At 35.8% G+C, this 18,415-nt stretch overlaps 1 protein-coding gene across 1 annotated transcript; it reads right to left on the reverse strand.

Moving 5' to 3' along the window:
* Positions 1–15,748: 15,748 nt before the first annotated feature.
* Positions 15,749–17,285, reverse strand: LOC147623257 (acid phosphatase 1-like). The gene is made up of 3 exons (XM_086821355.1): positions 16,913–17,285; positions 16,525–16,734; positions 15,749–16,117 (listed from the first exon to the last, which is right to left on the reverse strand). Exons 1-3 carry the CDS (start codon positions 17,278–17,280, stop codon positions 15,940–15,942), a joined length of 756 nt encoding a protein of 251 aa, XP_086677481.1. The 5' UTR covers positions 17,281–17,285; the 3' UTR covers positions 15,749–15,939.
* Positions 17,286–18,415: the final 1,130 nt, after the last annotated feature.

Genomic DNA, 18,415 nt, shown 5'->3' on the forward strand with positions numbered 1-18,415 from the left:
ATGCATCTAAGTTATGCATAAAATCCATTTATGAGGAAAATCGCACTTTTAGTATAAAAAGAATATCTTTTATGCATACCTATATGCATGAAATCCAATATGATAAAAGTAACACTCTTACAAAAAAATAATCAACTTTTATGCATACCTCTATGCATGAAATTCAATTATGATAAAAGTCACACTTTTATAATAAAATAATCAACTTTTATGCATACCTCTATGCACGAAATCCAATATGATAAAAGTAACACTTTTGATATAAAAAATTTTCCTTTATGCATACTTCTATGCATGAAAATTAAAAATGATAAAAGTAACACTTTTGATATAAAAATTTTCCTTTATGCATACTTCTATGCATGAAAATTAAAAATGATAAAAGTAACACTTTTGATATAAAAATTTTCCTTTATGCATACTTCTATGCATGAAAATTAAAAATGATAAAAGTAACACTTTTAATATAAAAAAATTATCCTTTATGCATACTTCTATGCATGAAAATTAAAATTTGATAAAAGTAACACTTTTATGTTAAAATAATAATCTTTTATGCATACCTCTATGCATGCAATCCAAATATGGTAAAAGTAACACTTTTATGTTAAAGTAATAATATTTTATGCATAGCTCTATGCATGAAAATCAATAATGCATAATATAAAACAATTAATCTAGGATGATAATTCCTAGAATATGGTAGGAAGTCCTCTTTTTATGCTTTGGATGAAATTATTTTATGCATAATTTTTATAAAAATTTTGCCATAGCTCCGCTGCTATGACTGATAAATCTCAATTTTTCTAAGGGATAAAGCTTATCATTAAGAAAATAAATAAAATGATCTCTAATTGGATCATTAATCCATAATGGATTGAATCATCAATATACATAAACTAAAAGCATAGAAAAAAGCCATTAATTTGGCCTCAAGCATAGCTTAATCTTCGGTTAAGGAAAAGCTTTATGAAAAGCTTGATTTGGATTGAGAATGGGTCATGAGTATGACCATTTCTTGAGTGAGATAGAGAATTTACATAAAAACCATTAGAATTTAAACATAAATGAAAATTAACTTCAATAGCATTTATTAAATTATGTAACTCTTCACTACTATTCACCAATTAACTTCAATAGCATTTAAAAAACCATACCAATTACGCTTCTCAAGCTTTAGAGGGGTTGAGAAGAGAGAAACATTGAGAAATTATAGAAAAGATCAATATTCACTAATTACCTTACAAATTGCTTGATTCTTTGTTCACGGTAGAGGCCCCCAACCAATCAATTGGTTAAGTATGTTGATGGAGCCACTAATGGGGATTGAAGAAAGAGGGAACCTCCAAAAACTAGTGAATTATTAAATGAATTCACAGTTCTTGGCTTAGGTGGAGTAGAGTAACGATGCATAAACACTATCTATTTTTTAACAAGGGGGAGGCTTCTATTTATAGGAAAAATTGAGCTCCTAACCAAACAAACTGATTCTAGAATTTTCTAAATCAGTTTGGTCAATATTTGACCATTTTTAGGTCAGTTAAGCTAACTTTTTGGAACTAGACTTGAATGAGGAGAGAGGAGAGATGAAATATCTCAATTTTTGTGAGTTTAAAACTCATTCAAGCATGTGAAATATGCACCTCCTTTAAAGAACTCCCCTTCCTTACATATGTGTCATAATGGAATCATTTTAATATTGCTCATAGTTTTTTTACTAATAAACCTTGTACATTTTCAACTCTTCATCTTATGTGAAATATGCACCTCCTTTAAAGAATTCCCCTTCCTTACATATGTGTCATAATGGAATCATTTTAATATTGCTCATAGTTTTTTACTAATAAACCTTGTATATTTTCAACTCTTCATCTTATGTGAAATATGCACCTCCTTTTAAAGAAGTCCCCTTCCTTACATATGTGTCATAATGGAATCATTTTAATATTGCTCATAGTTTTTTACTAATAAACCTTGTACATTTTCAACTCTTCATCTTATGTGAGCATTTACTCATTTTTGGATACCCAAAATATCTCATATTTTTAATATTGCTCATATTTTTTTACTAATAAACCTTGTACATTTTCAACTCTTCATCTTATGTGAGCATTTACTCATTTTTTGGTATCTTCTTTTACAAAATGGATTTATCTCCTCCCTACACATGGATTGATGCTATTGGCCCATAGGAACCTTAATTGGACCATAATCCAAAAATTTCTAAAAATCTAGACCCTTAGGCTAAGGTCCTTTATACCCATTTCCAATTAATTCCAATTGCACATTGGAAAGTTCTTTTTGAATTTCTGTTTCAGGGGAACTTATTTTAATAAGATGAGTTATTTTTCTATCCAAAAATATTCATAATCTGAATATTCTCTCTCTAGAATATTTTCTCTCTCTAGGTTAAAACAGTTAGAAACAAGGTCTTTATATTTCTGAAGAGGGATTGATTACAGGGGAAGATACTGGACATCAAAAGAGGGTTGGGGGAGGAATCTTACACTTGCACTTGGTCCATGGAATCACCTCTTTGCCGCGCTGATCTCCTCCCACAGAACAAGGTCTTCTCAGGATTTAATTGGTCACAAAGTTTTTGTGTTTAGGAACTAGAATTGGTTTACGAAGTTTTTGCTTGATTCAGATCGAGAGATGGACAAGTAGGTTTACTGTCCATCCCTCTCGTAGTCTAACCAATTTCATTTGGTTTAGTTCTAACAAGGATTTCCTTCAGATAAACATCAAGTTTTGGGTAAATATCAATTTAGTGATTTTTTCAATTAAAATATCCAAAGATATTCCTTATGCTATATAATTTCTCGACCTTAATTCATTAGGTAGAATTATGGTGGAAATTCATCTTTTGACACTAAGATTTAATTCAAATCCATCTTTTCTTAAATATCATAAAAATCCTTCTTTTAACTAAATACTAATACCTTTTTTTGAATAAAATAAAATCCCTCTTTTTCTCATTTAATGAGTGCAATCCAGTTATCATGGGAATTTCTCTTTTATCATAAATTAAATCTATCTAAAATTCTTCTTAAAAATTACATAAAAATATCCATTAATTCCATTAAGCTAGAAATTTCACTTTTCTCAATCAAATGATTGAATTCCAAATATGGTAAGAATTCTTCTTTCATCATTTAAATTTATCTATGCAAAAAGATAAATTTAACTAAATTTTCTCTAAAAAATTAAATAAAAATCTCCATTAATTCCTTTACACTAGAAATTCCACTTTTCTCATTTAAATGGTTGAATTCCAATTATGGTGGGAATTCCTCTTTCATAATTTAAATTTATCTATGCAAAAAGATAAATTTAACTAAATTTTCTCTTAAAAATTAAATAAAAATCTCCATTAATTTCTTTACACTAGAAATTCCACTGTTCTCATTTAAATGGTTGAATTCCAATTATGGTGGGAATTCCTCTTTCAAAATTTAAATTTTTCTATGCATAAAAATAAATTTAACTAAAATTCTTCTTTAATTTTGAAATAAAATATCCATTATTTTAGTATTCCAAAATTTTCTCTTTCCTCATTGGAATACATGGAATTCTATTGTTATAGGAATTTCTCTTTTATCATAAAAATGAATTACTAGAAAGTCTCCTTTTTCCTAATTAACTATTTATGTATAAACATAAAAATCAGTTTTTCCATGGTTATGATGAGAATTATTCAATTAACCTAGGATGATTAATCCTAGAATATGGTCGGAAGTCCTCTTTTCATACTATGTATGAAAATGATTTATGTGTTAATTTTTTAGAAATTTTTCCATAGCTCTGTTGCTATTACTGATAATTTTCAATAATTTTAAAAACATAACGTTTTAGTTATACTATATGATAGAATAACTATTATTTGGATCAATATCCAATTATGGACTTGATTCCTAATTTTTTCATAAATTAAATAGCATAAAAGCATTAAAAGCCACTTCTTTGGCCTCTAATTTGACAAGCATAGAAATTACTTTTAGATTTGAGAATTGCTTCATGAGAAGCATCATTTGAATATAGAATAGGTCGTAGGAATGACCATTCTTTGGGGGAGAGAGATATATGCTTAAAAAATATTTTTAATTTAAGCATAAATGCAAACTTTGTAAGATTTATCACTAAAATTCATTAGAGAGCTCCAATTGCATTGAAGAGCCATTCAATTGAATGCTTCTCAAGCTTGAGAGGGGTTAAGAAGTGAGAAACATTTAGAGTGCGCAGACTTATGGCATAGACTATGAGGAGACATTCAGCCCGGTTTGCAAGAACTGTGAGAGCAGTCATTGCTATGGCTGCAACGAAGGGTTGGTCTTTACTTCAAATAGATGTAAAGAATGCCTTCCTGCATGGTGATTTGCAAAAAGAAGAAGTGTACATGATGTAGCCACCAGGTTATGAGAGTGATGCACATCTAGATTTTGTGTGCAGGTTATGTAAAGCCTTGTATGACTTGAAGCAGGCACCCAGACCATGGTCAAACAAGATCGGGGAGTATCTTGTTACCATTGGATTTTAGATATCCAATGTAGATTTTTCACTATATGTGAAAAAAACAGATAGAGGAATCATGCTCTTAGTCATCTATGTGGATGACTTGATTATCACTGGTGATAGTGATGCAGACTTATATAATGTCAAGATGCTTTTGAAGGAGAAGTTTGAGATGAAGGATTTGGGTGAGCTGCGGTATTTCTTGGGTATAGAGATGGTGAGATCACCTCATGGCATTTTGCTATTGCAGAGGCAAGTATGACTTGGACATGCTGTCCAAGTATGGTATGACAGGCTGTAAGCCTATTTCAGTGCCATTGGAGCATAACACAAAGCTTTTCGCAGATAGAGATGAGCTTTTGGAGGACCCCACTACATACAGGTGCATAGTGGGTAGTTTGATCTACATGACCATTACAAAGCCAGTAGACTTGAGCTATGCTGTTGGACTTGTGAGTCAGTTTATGCAGGCCCCTAGGAAGCCACTTGGATGCGGCTAGACGGATCCTCAGGTACATAAAGTCCACAGTTGATTATGGACTTTTCTATGAGGTTGGTACAGAGATACAGTTGCATGGGTACATAGATGCTGATTGGGTTGGTAGTATTAGAGACAGGAGATCTACTAGTGGTTTTATGTTCTCATTTGGGAGTGTTGTTGTGAGTTGGGGTAGTGAGAAGCGGCCAACAATTGCCTTGTCGAGTATAGAGGCAGAGTACAGGGGTGTTGCTATGGCAGCTTGTGAGGTAGCTTGTTTTGAGAAGCTACTTGGTGACATGGGAGAGCTTGTGGATAGGTCAGTTGTCATATATTGTGACAACATGAGCAACATTGAGGTGCATTATCACTTTGTGAGAGAGAAGGTTCTAGCAGGAGATGTAGATCTAGTATATGTCAGCACAGAGGATCAGGTGGCTGACATCTTCTCACGAAGGCATTGGGCATAGAGAAGCTCCACAGGTTTAGGATTTTACTTGGAGTGCAGTGTGTGGAGTTGAGCTCAAGGGGGAGTTTTGAGATATCAAGCTCAACTAGTGCTACGACGGACATTGATGACCCGCCTGGGTGATAGCTTCCCCATCTACACCACTAGCATGGTTGGTGAGATTATGGGTGATATGTGGCCAATGGGATGATAGGCTATGTGACAGTCGTTTTGGATTACTAAAGACTGGCATAGTTATAGCACCAGCTCATTTAGTCGGGTTCACATTATGGACCGACCCTTGTATGTTGTAGTAGTTGAGTACTAACCCATATAGTGTGTACTCTTATCTTTATGTTATGTTGGTTGAGTAGAGAAGAAGAAGATAGAAGAAAATTCAGCTATCTATCTCTCTCTTGTGTCTTGCTCTCTCTTGTGTGTGTGTTTGCTTGCTAGGGTTTAAAACTCTCCCTCTCCCCCACATTCTCTTTAACACACACACACACACACACACAAAATCAAACCCCAAACACACACACACACACTCTCTCTCTCTCTCTTACACACGCTCTATACTTTACAACGAACCAATTTAAAAAAAAACTTTGGCCTAGCCTTTCAAAAATTGGCTTTATTCTACAATTGAGCATTTGAATTGAAAGCTATTTTATGAATTATTGAACTTTTTTTTTGAAATATACGTAGACAGGGGCCACTGAGCGAGCAATCAATGGAGGCTCCTATTGCATGCTCTCCACACCTCACACCCTTTAACCTTGCCCCAAGGCTCTAAAGAAGAAGGAAAAAAAGATAGAGCCTAATTACATGGGCCCAGTATTATCTTCATTTTAGTGTAATTCTATTATCCCTCTATTTTGCCTCTACTTTTGGAAGCTTTGGAGCTTCACAATTCTCCATCCTCTCTTGGAGATTATCCTCCCCAACTTGGTGGCCAAATCTTGCTTTGTGGGCTTCACTTCTTTCTTTAAAGAATCAAGTCAAAATCAAAGGTAAGCCTTAATCCCAAGGTTTTTGACTTGATTCTTTCTTTAAAGAATCAAGTCAAAATCAAAGGTAAGCCTTAATCCCAAGGTTTTTCTATCTTTCTCAATGGTTATCTCCTTCCCAACCCCTCTAATGCTTGGGAAGCTTTCAATAAAATGGTTTTTTTTAAATCAAGCTTCTTAATGATTCATAATGTTTAAATGGTTTAATACTAATCTTTATGCTTAATTATAGTGTTTTTATTAGTAAATCTCTCTTTTTGGAAAGATTAATCATCTTTATGGTTAGATCCTTATTTAGAAGGATGGTTCTTAATGATAAACTCATTATCTTAAACAAAACTCTAGGCTTGACAAATGGATATGAGAAATGGATATTTAAGAATAATCAAGAGATTTAATCATAATTATGCTTATAATTATAATTATGCTATGTATGCATAATAAAATTTTAGTTTAAAAGAGGAGTTCCTATTACATTTCATAATGAAATTTTAGTTTAAAAGAGTTCTTATTACATTTCATAATTATGGGTCGGCGACTCCAGTGCATAGAGAAGCCTGGAGGTCTCTGAGTACCTGGGACATTCGATGCAGAGGGCAGCGATTGCAAGACTGCTACGCATGGAGAAGGCAACGGTTGCAGGAGTGCTACTATGCAAGGACCCTCCATGCAACTAAAAAACACGACACGTGGCACATGGAGGATTCCCCGTTATATATAATAATATATACATTGGGTCGGCGACTCCAATGCATGGAGAAGCCTGGAGGTCTCTGAGTACCTGGGACATTCGATGCAGAGGGCGGCAATTGCAGGACTGCTACGCTTGGAGAAGGCAACGGTTGCAAGAGTGCTATATATATATATATTGATTTCAAAAAAAAAGCTTGCCTGTGTAACTCCTAGTGACTAGTCTCCTTCCTCTAATACTGTCGTAAATCTACGTTCATTATTTCAATCATATTGGCAGATAGCTAAGACAAAAACCCATCAAAAAATCTTGAATGCAAATGGCGTAAGATCCTATGATGGAATCGGTGCTTGAAAAAAAAAACCGTGTACACTGCACAGCAGGTGTAATTACAAGTTCAAAATTTAGAAAATACCCCCAAATTTTGAGTGTGAAGGTTTGTTTTTTTAAAGAGGTGCTAGTAATAGAACCTATTAATTTTGTAAAAATTGAGACCTTGAAGCTCTGTCAGATGGAGGGTTTTCCACCTGTAAATGAAAAAGTTTTTTTGTGTATGATGCCATTACACCATGTGATGTTATAAAAAGGCACGTCGCATAGCAATGTGAGAAATAGTAGCTAAAGGGTACCAATAATAACTAGTCAAGAAACACGAGGTATAGCCTTTGAATGGGACCAGTGTTAGGAAAAAACCATCTTTTAGTGTAATTTTCACGGTTGAAATTGACAAAAACCAGTTATAATTTTACCTAGCCTTGAATTTAAAGGTTCGAATCTTTGAAGTTTTAGTTATAAAAAAAAGTTTGTTTCTGACCTTGAATGGGACTCAGGAGGCGACAAGAAGGTTGATAATTGAGAGTGTGGATCCCCCGCACGGGGCGGGGATCCACACTTGGGGCCTCGCCCCGCGGATGTCTGAACGAGAGGCTAGCCTGGGCGGTTCCTCCGAAACCCGAGCCCAGAAAAAACTCCCCTCACCCGGAAGGCACGGGCGATTCCTCCATGGGAAAATATTTATACGGGGAAATTACTCTAACGAGTCAAAGTCTTAACTAGTTAAACTGATCTGACCGAACCTTAAGTCACATGGTCAGATCAAGAAGAGACTTGCACTTGGTCCATGGAATCACCGCTTGTTGCCGCTGATCTCCTCCCACAGAACAAGGTCTTCTCGGGATTTAATCGGTCACGAAGTTTTTGTGTTTAGGAACAAGAATTGGTTTATGAAGTTTTTGCTTGATTCAGATCGAGAGATGGACAAGTAGTTTTACTGTCTACCCCTCTCGTAGTCTAACCAAATTCATTCGGTTTAGTTCTAACAAGGATTCCCTTCAAATAAACATCTAGTTTTGGGTAAATATTAATTTAGTGATTTTTCCAATTAAAATATCCAAAGATATTCCTTATGCTATATAATTTCTCGACCTTAATTCATTAGGTAGAATTATGGTGGAAATTCATCTTTTGACACTAAGATTTAATTCAAATCCATTTTTTCTTAAATATCATAAAAATTCTTCTTTTAACTAAATACCAATACCTTTTTTTTGAATAAGCTAAAAAATCCCTCTTTTTCTCATTTAATGAGTTCTCTTTTACCATAAATTAAATCTATCTAAAATTCTTCTTAAAAATTACATAAAAATATGCATTAATTCCATTAAGCTAGAAATTCCACTTTTCTCATTCAAATGATTGAATTCCAAATACGGTAAGAATTCCTCTTTCATCATTTAAATTTATCTATGCAAAAAGATAAATTTAACTAAATTTTCTCTTAGAAATTAAATGAAAATATCCATTAATTCCTTTACACTAGAAATTCCACTTTTCTCATTTAAATAGTTGAATTCCAATTATGGTGGGAATTCCTCTTTCATCATTTAAATTTATCTATGTAAAAAGATAAATTTAACTAAATTTTCTCTTAAAAATTAAATAAAAATCTCCATTATTTCCTTTACACTAGAAATTCCACTTTTCTCATTTAAATGGTTGAATTCAAATTATGTTGGGAATTTCTCTTTCAACATTTAAATTTATCTATACATAAAAATAAATTTAACTAAAATTCTTCTTTAATTTTTAAATAAAATATCCATTATTTTAGTATTCCAAATTTTTCTCTTTCCTCATTGGGAATACATGGAATTCTATTGTCATGGGAATTTCTCTTTTATCATAAAAATAAATTACTAGCAATTCTTCTTTTTTCTAATTAACTATTTATGTATAAACATAAAAATCGAATTTTCCATGGTTATGATGAGAATTATTCAATTAACCTAGGATGGTTAATCCTAGAATATGGTAGGAAGTCCTCTTTTCATACTATGTATGAAAATGATTTATATGTTAATTTTTTAGAAATTTTGCCATAGCTCCACTGCTATTATTACTGATAATTTTTAATAATTTTGAAAACATAACGTTTTAGTAATACTATATGATAGAATAACTATTATTTGGATTAATATCCAATTATGGACTTGATTCCTAAGTTTTTCATAAATTAAAATAGCATAAAAGCATTAAAAAGCCACTTCTTTGGTCTCTAATTTGACAAGCATAGAAATTAATTTTAGATTTGAGAATTGCTACATGAGAAGCATCATTTGAATATAGAATAGGTCGTAGAAATGACCATTCTTTGGGGGGGAGAGAGATATGCTTAAAAAACATTTTAATTTATAAGATATGCATAAAAAACATTTTAATTTAAGCATAAATGGAAACTTTATAAGATTTATCACTAAAGTTCATTAGAGAGTTTTAATTACATGAAAGAGCCATTCAATTGAATGCTTCTCAAGCTTGAGAGGGGTTAAGAAGTGAGAAACATTTAGAGATTAAGAAAAAAGACCATAAATCACCCTTTACCTCTTAATTTGCTTGACTCTTTAGTCTATGGAGAGGCCCCCAACCAATAAATTGGTTTATTATGTTGATGAAGACTCCAAGGAAGGTTGAAGAGAGAGAGAAGCCCCAATCTCTTCAATTTGTAGCGGATTTTTAGAGAATAATAGAAAATATACTTATTTTAGAGTAATACCGATATAGTTTATTTCACAGATGAGAATACAAAAGAATGAGGGTCTATTTATAGGTGAGGGAGGCCACTAACTGAGTCCAACTGAGTTCTAGAATTTTCGAGCTTCAGATTTGGTTGAATTTGGACAAGATTTGGACCAGTTTAGCTCCCTTTTTGATTTGGTTTTATCCAGGAGAGAGGAGAGATAAAAATATCCTATTATTTTTTAGTTTAAAACTTCTCCACACATGTGAATTAGGCACCTCCTTGAAGGCTCCCCCTTTCCTTACCAAGGTGTCAAAAATGAATAATTACTCTAAAATATCTCATTTTTTAGTAATATTTCATAATTCTTATACTCTTGTCAACTCTTCATCTTATGTGGGCATTTACTCATTTTTGGATATTTCATTTTATTCATTGGATTTATCTCATCCAAACACTTGGATTAATCTTATTGGTCCATAGGAACCTTAATTGGACCATAATCCAAAATTTTCAGAAAATCTTAACCCTTAGGCTAAGGTCTTCTAAATCGTTTTTAATTAATTTCAATTGCACCTTGGAAATTTTTTTTTGATTTTCTATTTTAGGGAAACATATTTGTGATATTTGTAGTTATATATCTAAAAATATCTCAATATTGATTTACCACTCTCTAGAAATTTTTGTTATATTTGTAGGGAAACATATTTGTTATATTTGTAGAAGTTATATATCTAAAAATATCTCAATATTGATTTACCACTCTCTAGAAATTTTTATCTCACTAGGTAAAACAAGAAAAAATAATATTTTCTTGTATTCAGAAACAGGGAATGATTACAAGGGATTGATTTGTAGAAGTTATATATCTAAAAATATCTCAATATTGATTTACCACTCTCAAGAAATTTTTATCTCACTAGGCAAAACAAGAAAAAATAATATTTTCTTGTATTCAGAAACAGGGAATGATTACAAGGGATTGAAGTGAAGGCTTATTCATTATTCAGGCGCGCTGAGGAGAAATCTTACACAGTAGAAGCAATTGTTGTGTACATTATGAATAGGACACTCACTGCAGCTATTCATGGTATGACTCCTGAACATAAGTTTATAGACATAAGACCGGATGTGTCTTCATTGGTTATGCTATGGAGCAAAAAGGTTATAGATGCTATAACCTTACCACTCTTGAGATGCGAGTAAGCAGAGATGTTGTCTTTGATGAGATGAGCAGCAGCTGGTATGCACCAGTACTACTGAAGGCAACAAAAGATGCAGATGTAAGAAGTGCTGATGTTGCACCACATGTAGAGCATCAATCACATGTGCTAAGTGGACCTGGGGAGTCCTTTAGCAAATGTTAGCCCATGGTCAGGCAGGGCTGAGGAATGATGCAGGTATACATGTATCACGAAAAGGGAAGGAAAAGGTAAATCAACCTTTTGTGCTTGATCTGTCTCATCAGCAGGTCACTCATATGTGGATGGTGACTCTAGTGGCTCTGAGCAGAGTCTTGATGAGGGGTTTGGCATTCCATCTATGGTTACTCCTAGTGTAAGGAGAACCAAGGTTGTTTTGAGGACACCTGGCAGTGATCTAGGTGTATGCAGGTCTATGAGGGTTAGATACCCTGTTGACAGGTTGAGATATGATGGATATATAAGCCATCATTATGCTTACATGGTAAAAGCAATATAGGAGGTTGAGCCCACTTGCTTTGAGTAGGAAATTTGAAATAAGAAATGGGAAGATACCATGGATGAGGAGATGGCAGCATTGGATGCAAATGCAACATGGGAGTTAGTGCCTTTGCCTAAGGAAAAGAAGGCATTGGATGTATAAGCACAATGCTGATGGTTCAGGCAAGATTGGTTGCCAAGGGCTGTGCACAGACTTATGGCATAGACTATGAGGAGACATTCAGCCCGGTTGCAAGAATGGCAACTGTGAGAGCAATCATTGATATGGCTGCAGCAAAGGGTTGGTCTTTACATCAAATGCATGTAAAGAATGCCTTCTTGCATGGTGATTTGCAAAAAGAAGAAGTGTACATGATGTAGCCACCAGGTTATGAGAGTAATGCATATCTAGATTTTGTGTGCAGGTTATGTAAAGCCTTGTATGACTTGAAGCAGGCACCCAGACCATGGTCAAACAAGATCAGGGAGTATCTTGTTACCATTGGATTTTAGATATCCAATGTAGATTTTTCACTATATGTGAAAAAAATAGATAGAGGAATAATGCTCTTAGTCATCTATGTGGATGACCTGATTATCTCACTGGTGATAGTGATGCAAACTTATATAATGTCAGGATGCTTTTGAAGTAGAAGTTTGAGATGAAGGATTTGGGTGAGCTGAGGTATTTCTTAGGCATAGAGATGGTGAGATCACCTCATGGCATTTTGCTATTGCTGCAGAGGCAAGTATGACTTGGACATGCTGTCCAAGTATGGTATGACAGGCTGTAAGCCTATTTCAGTGCCATTGGAGCATAACACAAAGCTTTCCACAGATAGAGATGAGCTTTTGGAGGACCCCACTATATACAGGTGCATAGTGGGTAGTTTGATCTACATGACCATTACAAGGCCAGTGGCACTTGAGCTATGCTATTGGACTTGTGAGTCAGTTTATGCAGGCCCCTAGGAAGCCACTTGGATGTGGCTAGACGGATCCTCAGGTACATAAAGTCCACAGTTGATTATGGACTTTTCTATGAGGCTGGTACAGAGATACAGTTGCATGGGTACACAGATGCTGATTGGGTTGGTAGTATTGCAGACAGGAGATCTACCAGTGGTTTTATGTTCTCATTTGTTGTGAGTTGGGGCAGTGAGAAGCGGCCAACAGTTGGCTTGTCCTACAGAGGCAGAGTACAGGGGTGTTGCTATGGCAGCTTGTGAGGTAGCTTGGTTTCAAAAGCTACTTGGTGACATGGGAGAGCCTATGGATATAGGGCAGTTGTCATATATTGTGACAACATAAGCAGCACGCAGTTGGCCAGTAACCCAGTTTATCATGCTAGAACAAAGCACATTGAGGTGCATAATCACTTTGTGAGAGAGAAGGTTCTAGCAGGAGATGTAGATCTAATATATGTCAGCACAGAGGATCAGGTTGCTGACATCTTCACGAAGGCATTGGGCATAGAGAAGCTCCACAAATTTAGGAGTTTACTTGGAGTGTAGTGTGTGGAGTTGAGCTCAAGGGAGAGTTGTTAAGATATCGAGCTCAACTAGTGCTACGGCGGATATTGATGACCCACCTGGGTGATAGGTTCCGCATCTACACCACTGGCATGGTTGGTGAGATTATGGGTGATATGCGGCCAATGGGATGATAGGCTGTGTAACAGTCATTTTGGATTACTAAAGATTGGCATAGTTATAGCACCAGCTCATTTAGTCGGGTTTACATTATGGACCGACCCTTGTATGTTGTAGTAGTTAAGTACTAACTCATATAGTGTGTACTCTTATCTTTATGTTATGTTGGTTGAGTAGAGAAGAAGAAGATAGATGAAAATTCAGATATCTATCTCTCTCTTGTAGGCTTGCTCTCTCTTGTGTCTTGCTCTCGTGTGTGTGTGTTTGCTTGCTAGGGTTTAAAGCTCTCCCTCTAACTTGGTGGCCAAAGCTTACTTTGTGGGCTTCACTTCTTTCTTTAAAGAATCAAGCCAAAATCAAAGGTAAGCCTTAATCCCATGGTTTTTCTATCTTTCTCAATGGTTATCTCCTTCCCAACCCCTCAATGCTTGGGAAGCTTTCAATTAAATGGTTTTTCTATCTTTCTCAATGGTTTTTTTTTTAAATCAAGCTTTCTAATGATTCATAATGTTTAAATGGTTTAATACTAATGATTCATAATATTTAAATGATTTAATACTAATCTTTATGCTTAATTATAGTATTTTTATTAGTAAATCTCTCTTTTTGGAAAAATATCCTTATTATAGAAGGATGGTTCTTAATGATAAACTCATTATCTTAAACAAAACTCTAGGCTTGACAAGCTAGAGAAAAAGATTAGGTATTTTTATGATTTTAATCTAGTAAAAAATGATGATTAATTTCTTTAAGCTTGTTTATGATTAAGAAAAATCATATTAATTCATTTAAAGTTGAAAGAGGGTTATGCTAACATTTTTGGAAATGAGAAATGGATATTTAAGAATAATCAAGAGATTTAATCGTAATTATGCTTATAATTATAATTATAATTATGCTATCTATGCATAATAAAATTTTAGTTTAAAAGAGGAGTTCCTATTACATTTCATAATTATGGGTCGGCGACTCCAATGCATGGAGAAGCATGGAGGTCTCTGAGTACCTAGGACATTCGATGCAGAGAGCGGTGATTGCAGGACTGCTACGCATGGAGAAGGCAACGGTTTGCAGGAGTGCTACTATGCAGGAACCCTCCATGCAACTAAAAAACACGACACGTGGAGTCTAATATTACCTTAGTCAAGTGGTATGATTAGTTGGGTCATGTTGGACTCAAGTTTGGATGAAAACTACAGGAAGTCTAATGTTATCTTAGTCAAGTGGTATGATTAGTTCGGTCATGTTGGACTCAATTACGAGTGTTTAGGGTAACATGGGCATATTACCTTAGTCAAGTGGTATAATTAGTTGGGTCATGTTAGACTCAATTTATGTGTGTTTCACTATAGGTGACATGGGCATAGACCATCATTGGGAGCCTATATATAGACCAATAGTGTAGCTCCCTATTCATCATTCACTCATCTACCTTCGCTTCTTGTACACCCTTTATTCTCTATGCATGAAATTAAAATTGTTTCCACTAGAGAACATGGGTATTATAATCAATTTTTCATCAACAACGATTTAGTAATACTCCCCTCTAACTTTGTTCATTTGAAAGTTATGCATTGTTTTGCCTATGGAAGAGTTTCTATGTTCACATCATGTATTTATCACATTCTCTAACTTCTTATAGCTAGAAGCAACATGATGCCCTTGCTTATTTTGCCCTTACTTAAATAAGCAAGCACCAAGGCCATTTTGTAAGAATGTATGATCAAGTTACAACTCCACAAATAGTTTGGTTGATGGTGATGCTCATAACATTCCCCTTCTTTTAGTTGTTTTTGTAAGAATCTGTGTGATCAAGTAACAATGCAATAAATAGTTTGTTGGTGCATGCCCATAATTATCCCCCTCTTTTAGTTATTTTTGTAAGAATGCATGATTAGGTAACAGCTCCAAAAATAGCTTGTTCAAGGGTGCCTCTTTTAGCTATTTTTGGAATGTATGATTAAGTAACAAGTCCACAAATAGTTTGTTTGATTGTGCATGCTCATGATAACCCCCCTTTTCTAGTTATTTAGAAGGAATTTGTAATAAGGTTCACATTCATGTGTTGAAAAAATCCTTCATCTATAGCAAGAAATCCATTTGTAAGGTTGTCACTCCCTTCCCTCTCTCTCTCTCTCTCTCTCTCTTTCTCACACACACACACACACACACACAGAGTTAGATAGTTACAATTCTGTTAGTGGACAATAAGGTTAGTTGTCTCTACAATGTAATGTAAAGGAAGAAAGTGCATTAATTAGATTACAAGAACATAGAAAAACTCTCAATAATTTCTATTTTTGCCTTAGCCTAAGGCCTTACACACAAAGAAATACAAATGCACTCACTATAAATCGAGCGCATTGGGTTGCTTTAAACACATGATTTAACCGTGCATCAATTTTAGTGGGCTAATTATTATGGTTTGCTTGTTGGCAACAACAAGCAAACCATCAACCTATGTAGAACATGGGGTTGGGCAGCTTGAAGACACGGTTGCCAACAGAGTAGCCTGTAATGTCACTCCACTGGTCCCCAATGTTGCCCACTATGATGTAGCCTTGGTCCTCTAGGGCCTTGCGTTTCCCTGACTTGTACAACTCTGCCTTCACACCATGGTCCGCGCTTTGCCTGTTGCAAGTAATTAGCCATACCCCTGTCAACTAATTGTATACATTATTTACCGCCGTCATTAGTGATAGTAATGGCATTGATTTACCTTAGCTGCAAAAGGCTTAAAATTAGCTTATCGGAAGCAAACGAGTAAGGTTTGCTAAGAGAGAGAGGGAGGGGTCATAACCACTCCAGCCATATTTAGTAGCTTAATTTTGACAATTAATAAGGTGAATGTTCGGACCCCAAAAAAAAAAAAAGGCAATCTTGGTAAGGGGAATCTGACCTTGAGATTTAAGCCCTCCCATAGAGGTCAAGTTCAAGAGATTGTCAAGAGAAAAGAAGCTACTCTTAATAACCTCAGAAGATTAAGCTTCTCAATAAGGAGATTACCTCGGGGGTAAGCTTCTCAATAAGGGGATTACCTCAAGATTAGGCCTTTCCAGCCTTTATAGCCTGCTTTGAGGAGATTCTTAACAGTCAAATTGCGTTGGCTCTCGTCGCGCCCAGTCAAGAAGAACACAGAGTATCCGAGCTCTTTGAGCTTGTAGAAGAGCTTGAGCGATGCAGGGAGAGGGGTGGCAATGCCTTTTTCAACCCAAGCCTCAAATGAGGTGTCATTGAAGGCTTCAGCTCTGCAGGCAAAAGAGGAACAGACGGAGTTATGGGGATAATGAATGTACAGGACGTGTACATATCAACACAACATGGGGCGGTTTCATATTTATCTGAGTGGCCGCTGCCCAAGTGAGAAAGGGACAACAGGCTTGTTTTTTTTTTTTTGGCGGGTTGCTTTCAGGGGGGGAAGCGTACCCGAAACTGTGTTGGGCGTAATAGGCGACAGTGGAGAGGCTGGTGTCGTCGATATCAAAGACCCAAATGTATTTGCCACCATCGCTCGTCTTGTTGTAGGCTTCGGCGTAGGCTATGGCCTGCTGTGTGGCAGCTTCAGAGTCGTCAAGGTAGGCGGAGCCCGTCATGTAGGCCGCCACGTAGGCTTCACACTTTTCCGGCACCTCGGCCCACCCCCTCAGATTGTTCACGTCCACGTTGAAACGCCAGCTATGGCACAGCTGCTCCCTGTGAGAGCCCGCCCATGTGGCGGCAGGCAGCAGAAGCACAGAGGGCAAGACGAAGAAGAAGACGAAGAAGCAGCAGCAGGAGCATAGTGGGGATGCCATGGATGCGCATCACCAACCAACGCTCAAGCTTCTGCTTTTGTAGGCTAGCTTGCCCTTTCGTACGCGCCACACGTGTTGCGTCACCCCACGTCAGTCTCTCCGGGTCTCTTGTCTTTTTGGAGTACACACAGTGCGCACATCATTTTTGGCCGGGTCTCTTGCCTTTTTGAAGTACACACAGGGCGCGGCCTGACGTTGTTATCTGTTGCGAGTCTTGGTCCCGTTCTCTCCTCCATTCAGCAAAAATTCGAACCTTTAAATTCAAGGCTAGGTGAAATTATAACCGGGCTTTCTCAATTTCAGCCGTGAAAATTACAAGCAAAGGACGGTTTTTTCCTAACACTGGTCCCATTCAAAGGCTGTATTATTGGTACTATTTCTCACATTGCTGTGCGACGTGCCTTTTTATAACATCACATGGTGTAATGGCATCACGCACCAAAAACTTTTTCATTTACAGGTGGAAAACCCTCCATCTGACAGAGCTTCAAGGTCTCAATTTTTACAAAATTAATAGGTTCTATTACTAGCACCTCTTTAAAAAAAACAAACCTTCACACTCAAAATTTGGGGGTATTTCCTAAATTTTGAACTTGTAATTACACCTGCTGCACTATACACGTTTTTTTTTTTCAAGCACCGATTCCATCATAGGATCTTATGCCATTTGCATTCAAGATTTTTTGACGGGTTTTTGTCTTAGCTATCTGCCAATATGAAATAATGAGCGTAGATTCCTTTATTATTACGACAGTATTAGAGGAAGGAGACTAGTCACTACTAGGAGTTACACAGGCAAGCTTTTTTTTGGAAATCATATATATATATATATATATCTTATTATATATAACGGGGAACCCTGGCCTTCAACGACCACCTTGTGGATCTAAACATGGTCTTGTTAAGCATTCACACTACTCAACCATGGCAACTCCTCAGAAAGGAAGCCTTACATAATAGAGCTAGCCAATACCCATGCATTTACAAGTAGAGGTTGAGCAATGATTCTCAAGAATTCTCCTCATTGTAAATTGTAGGTGAAGTATCTCTTTAATTTTATCCCAAGCCAAAAGAGATGCCATTGCGCATATAAAGTGAAACGTAGAGATCTCATTGTTCTTTGTGCAAGCATTTT

Source organism: Cibotium barometz, chromosome 27 (genome assembly GCF_041138505.1).
Source record: "Cibotium barometz isolate CiBa-2024 chromosome 27, ASM4113850v1, whole genome shotgun sequence".
In the NCBI taxonomy this organism is placed as follows: domain Eukaryota; kingdom Viridiplantae; phylum Streptophyta; class Polypodiopsida; order Cyatheales; family Cibotiaceae; genus Cibotium; species Cibotium barometz.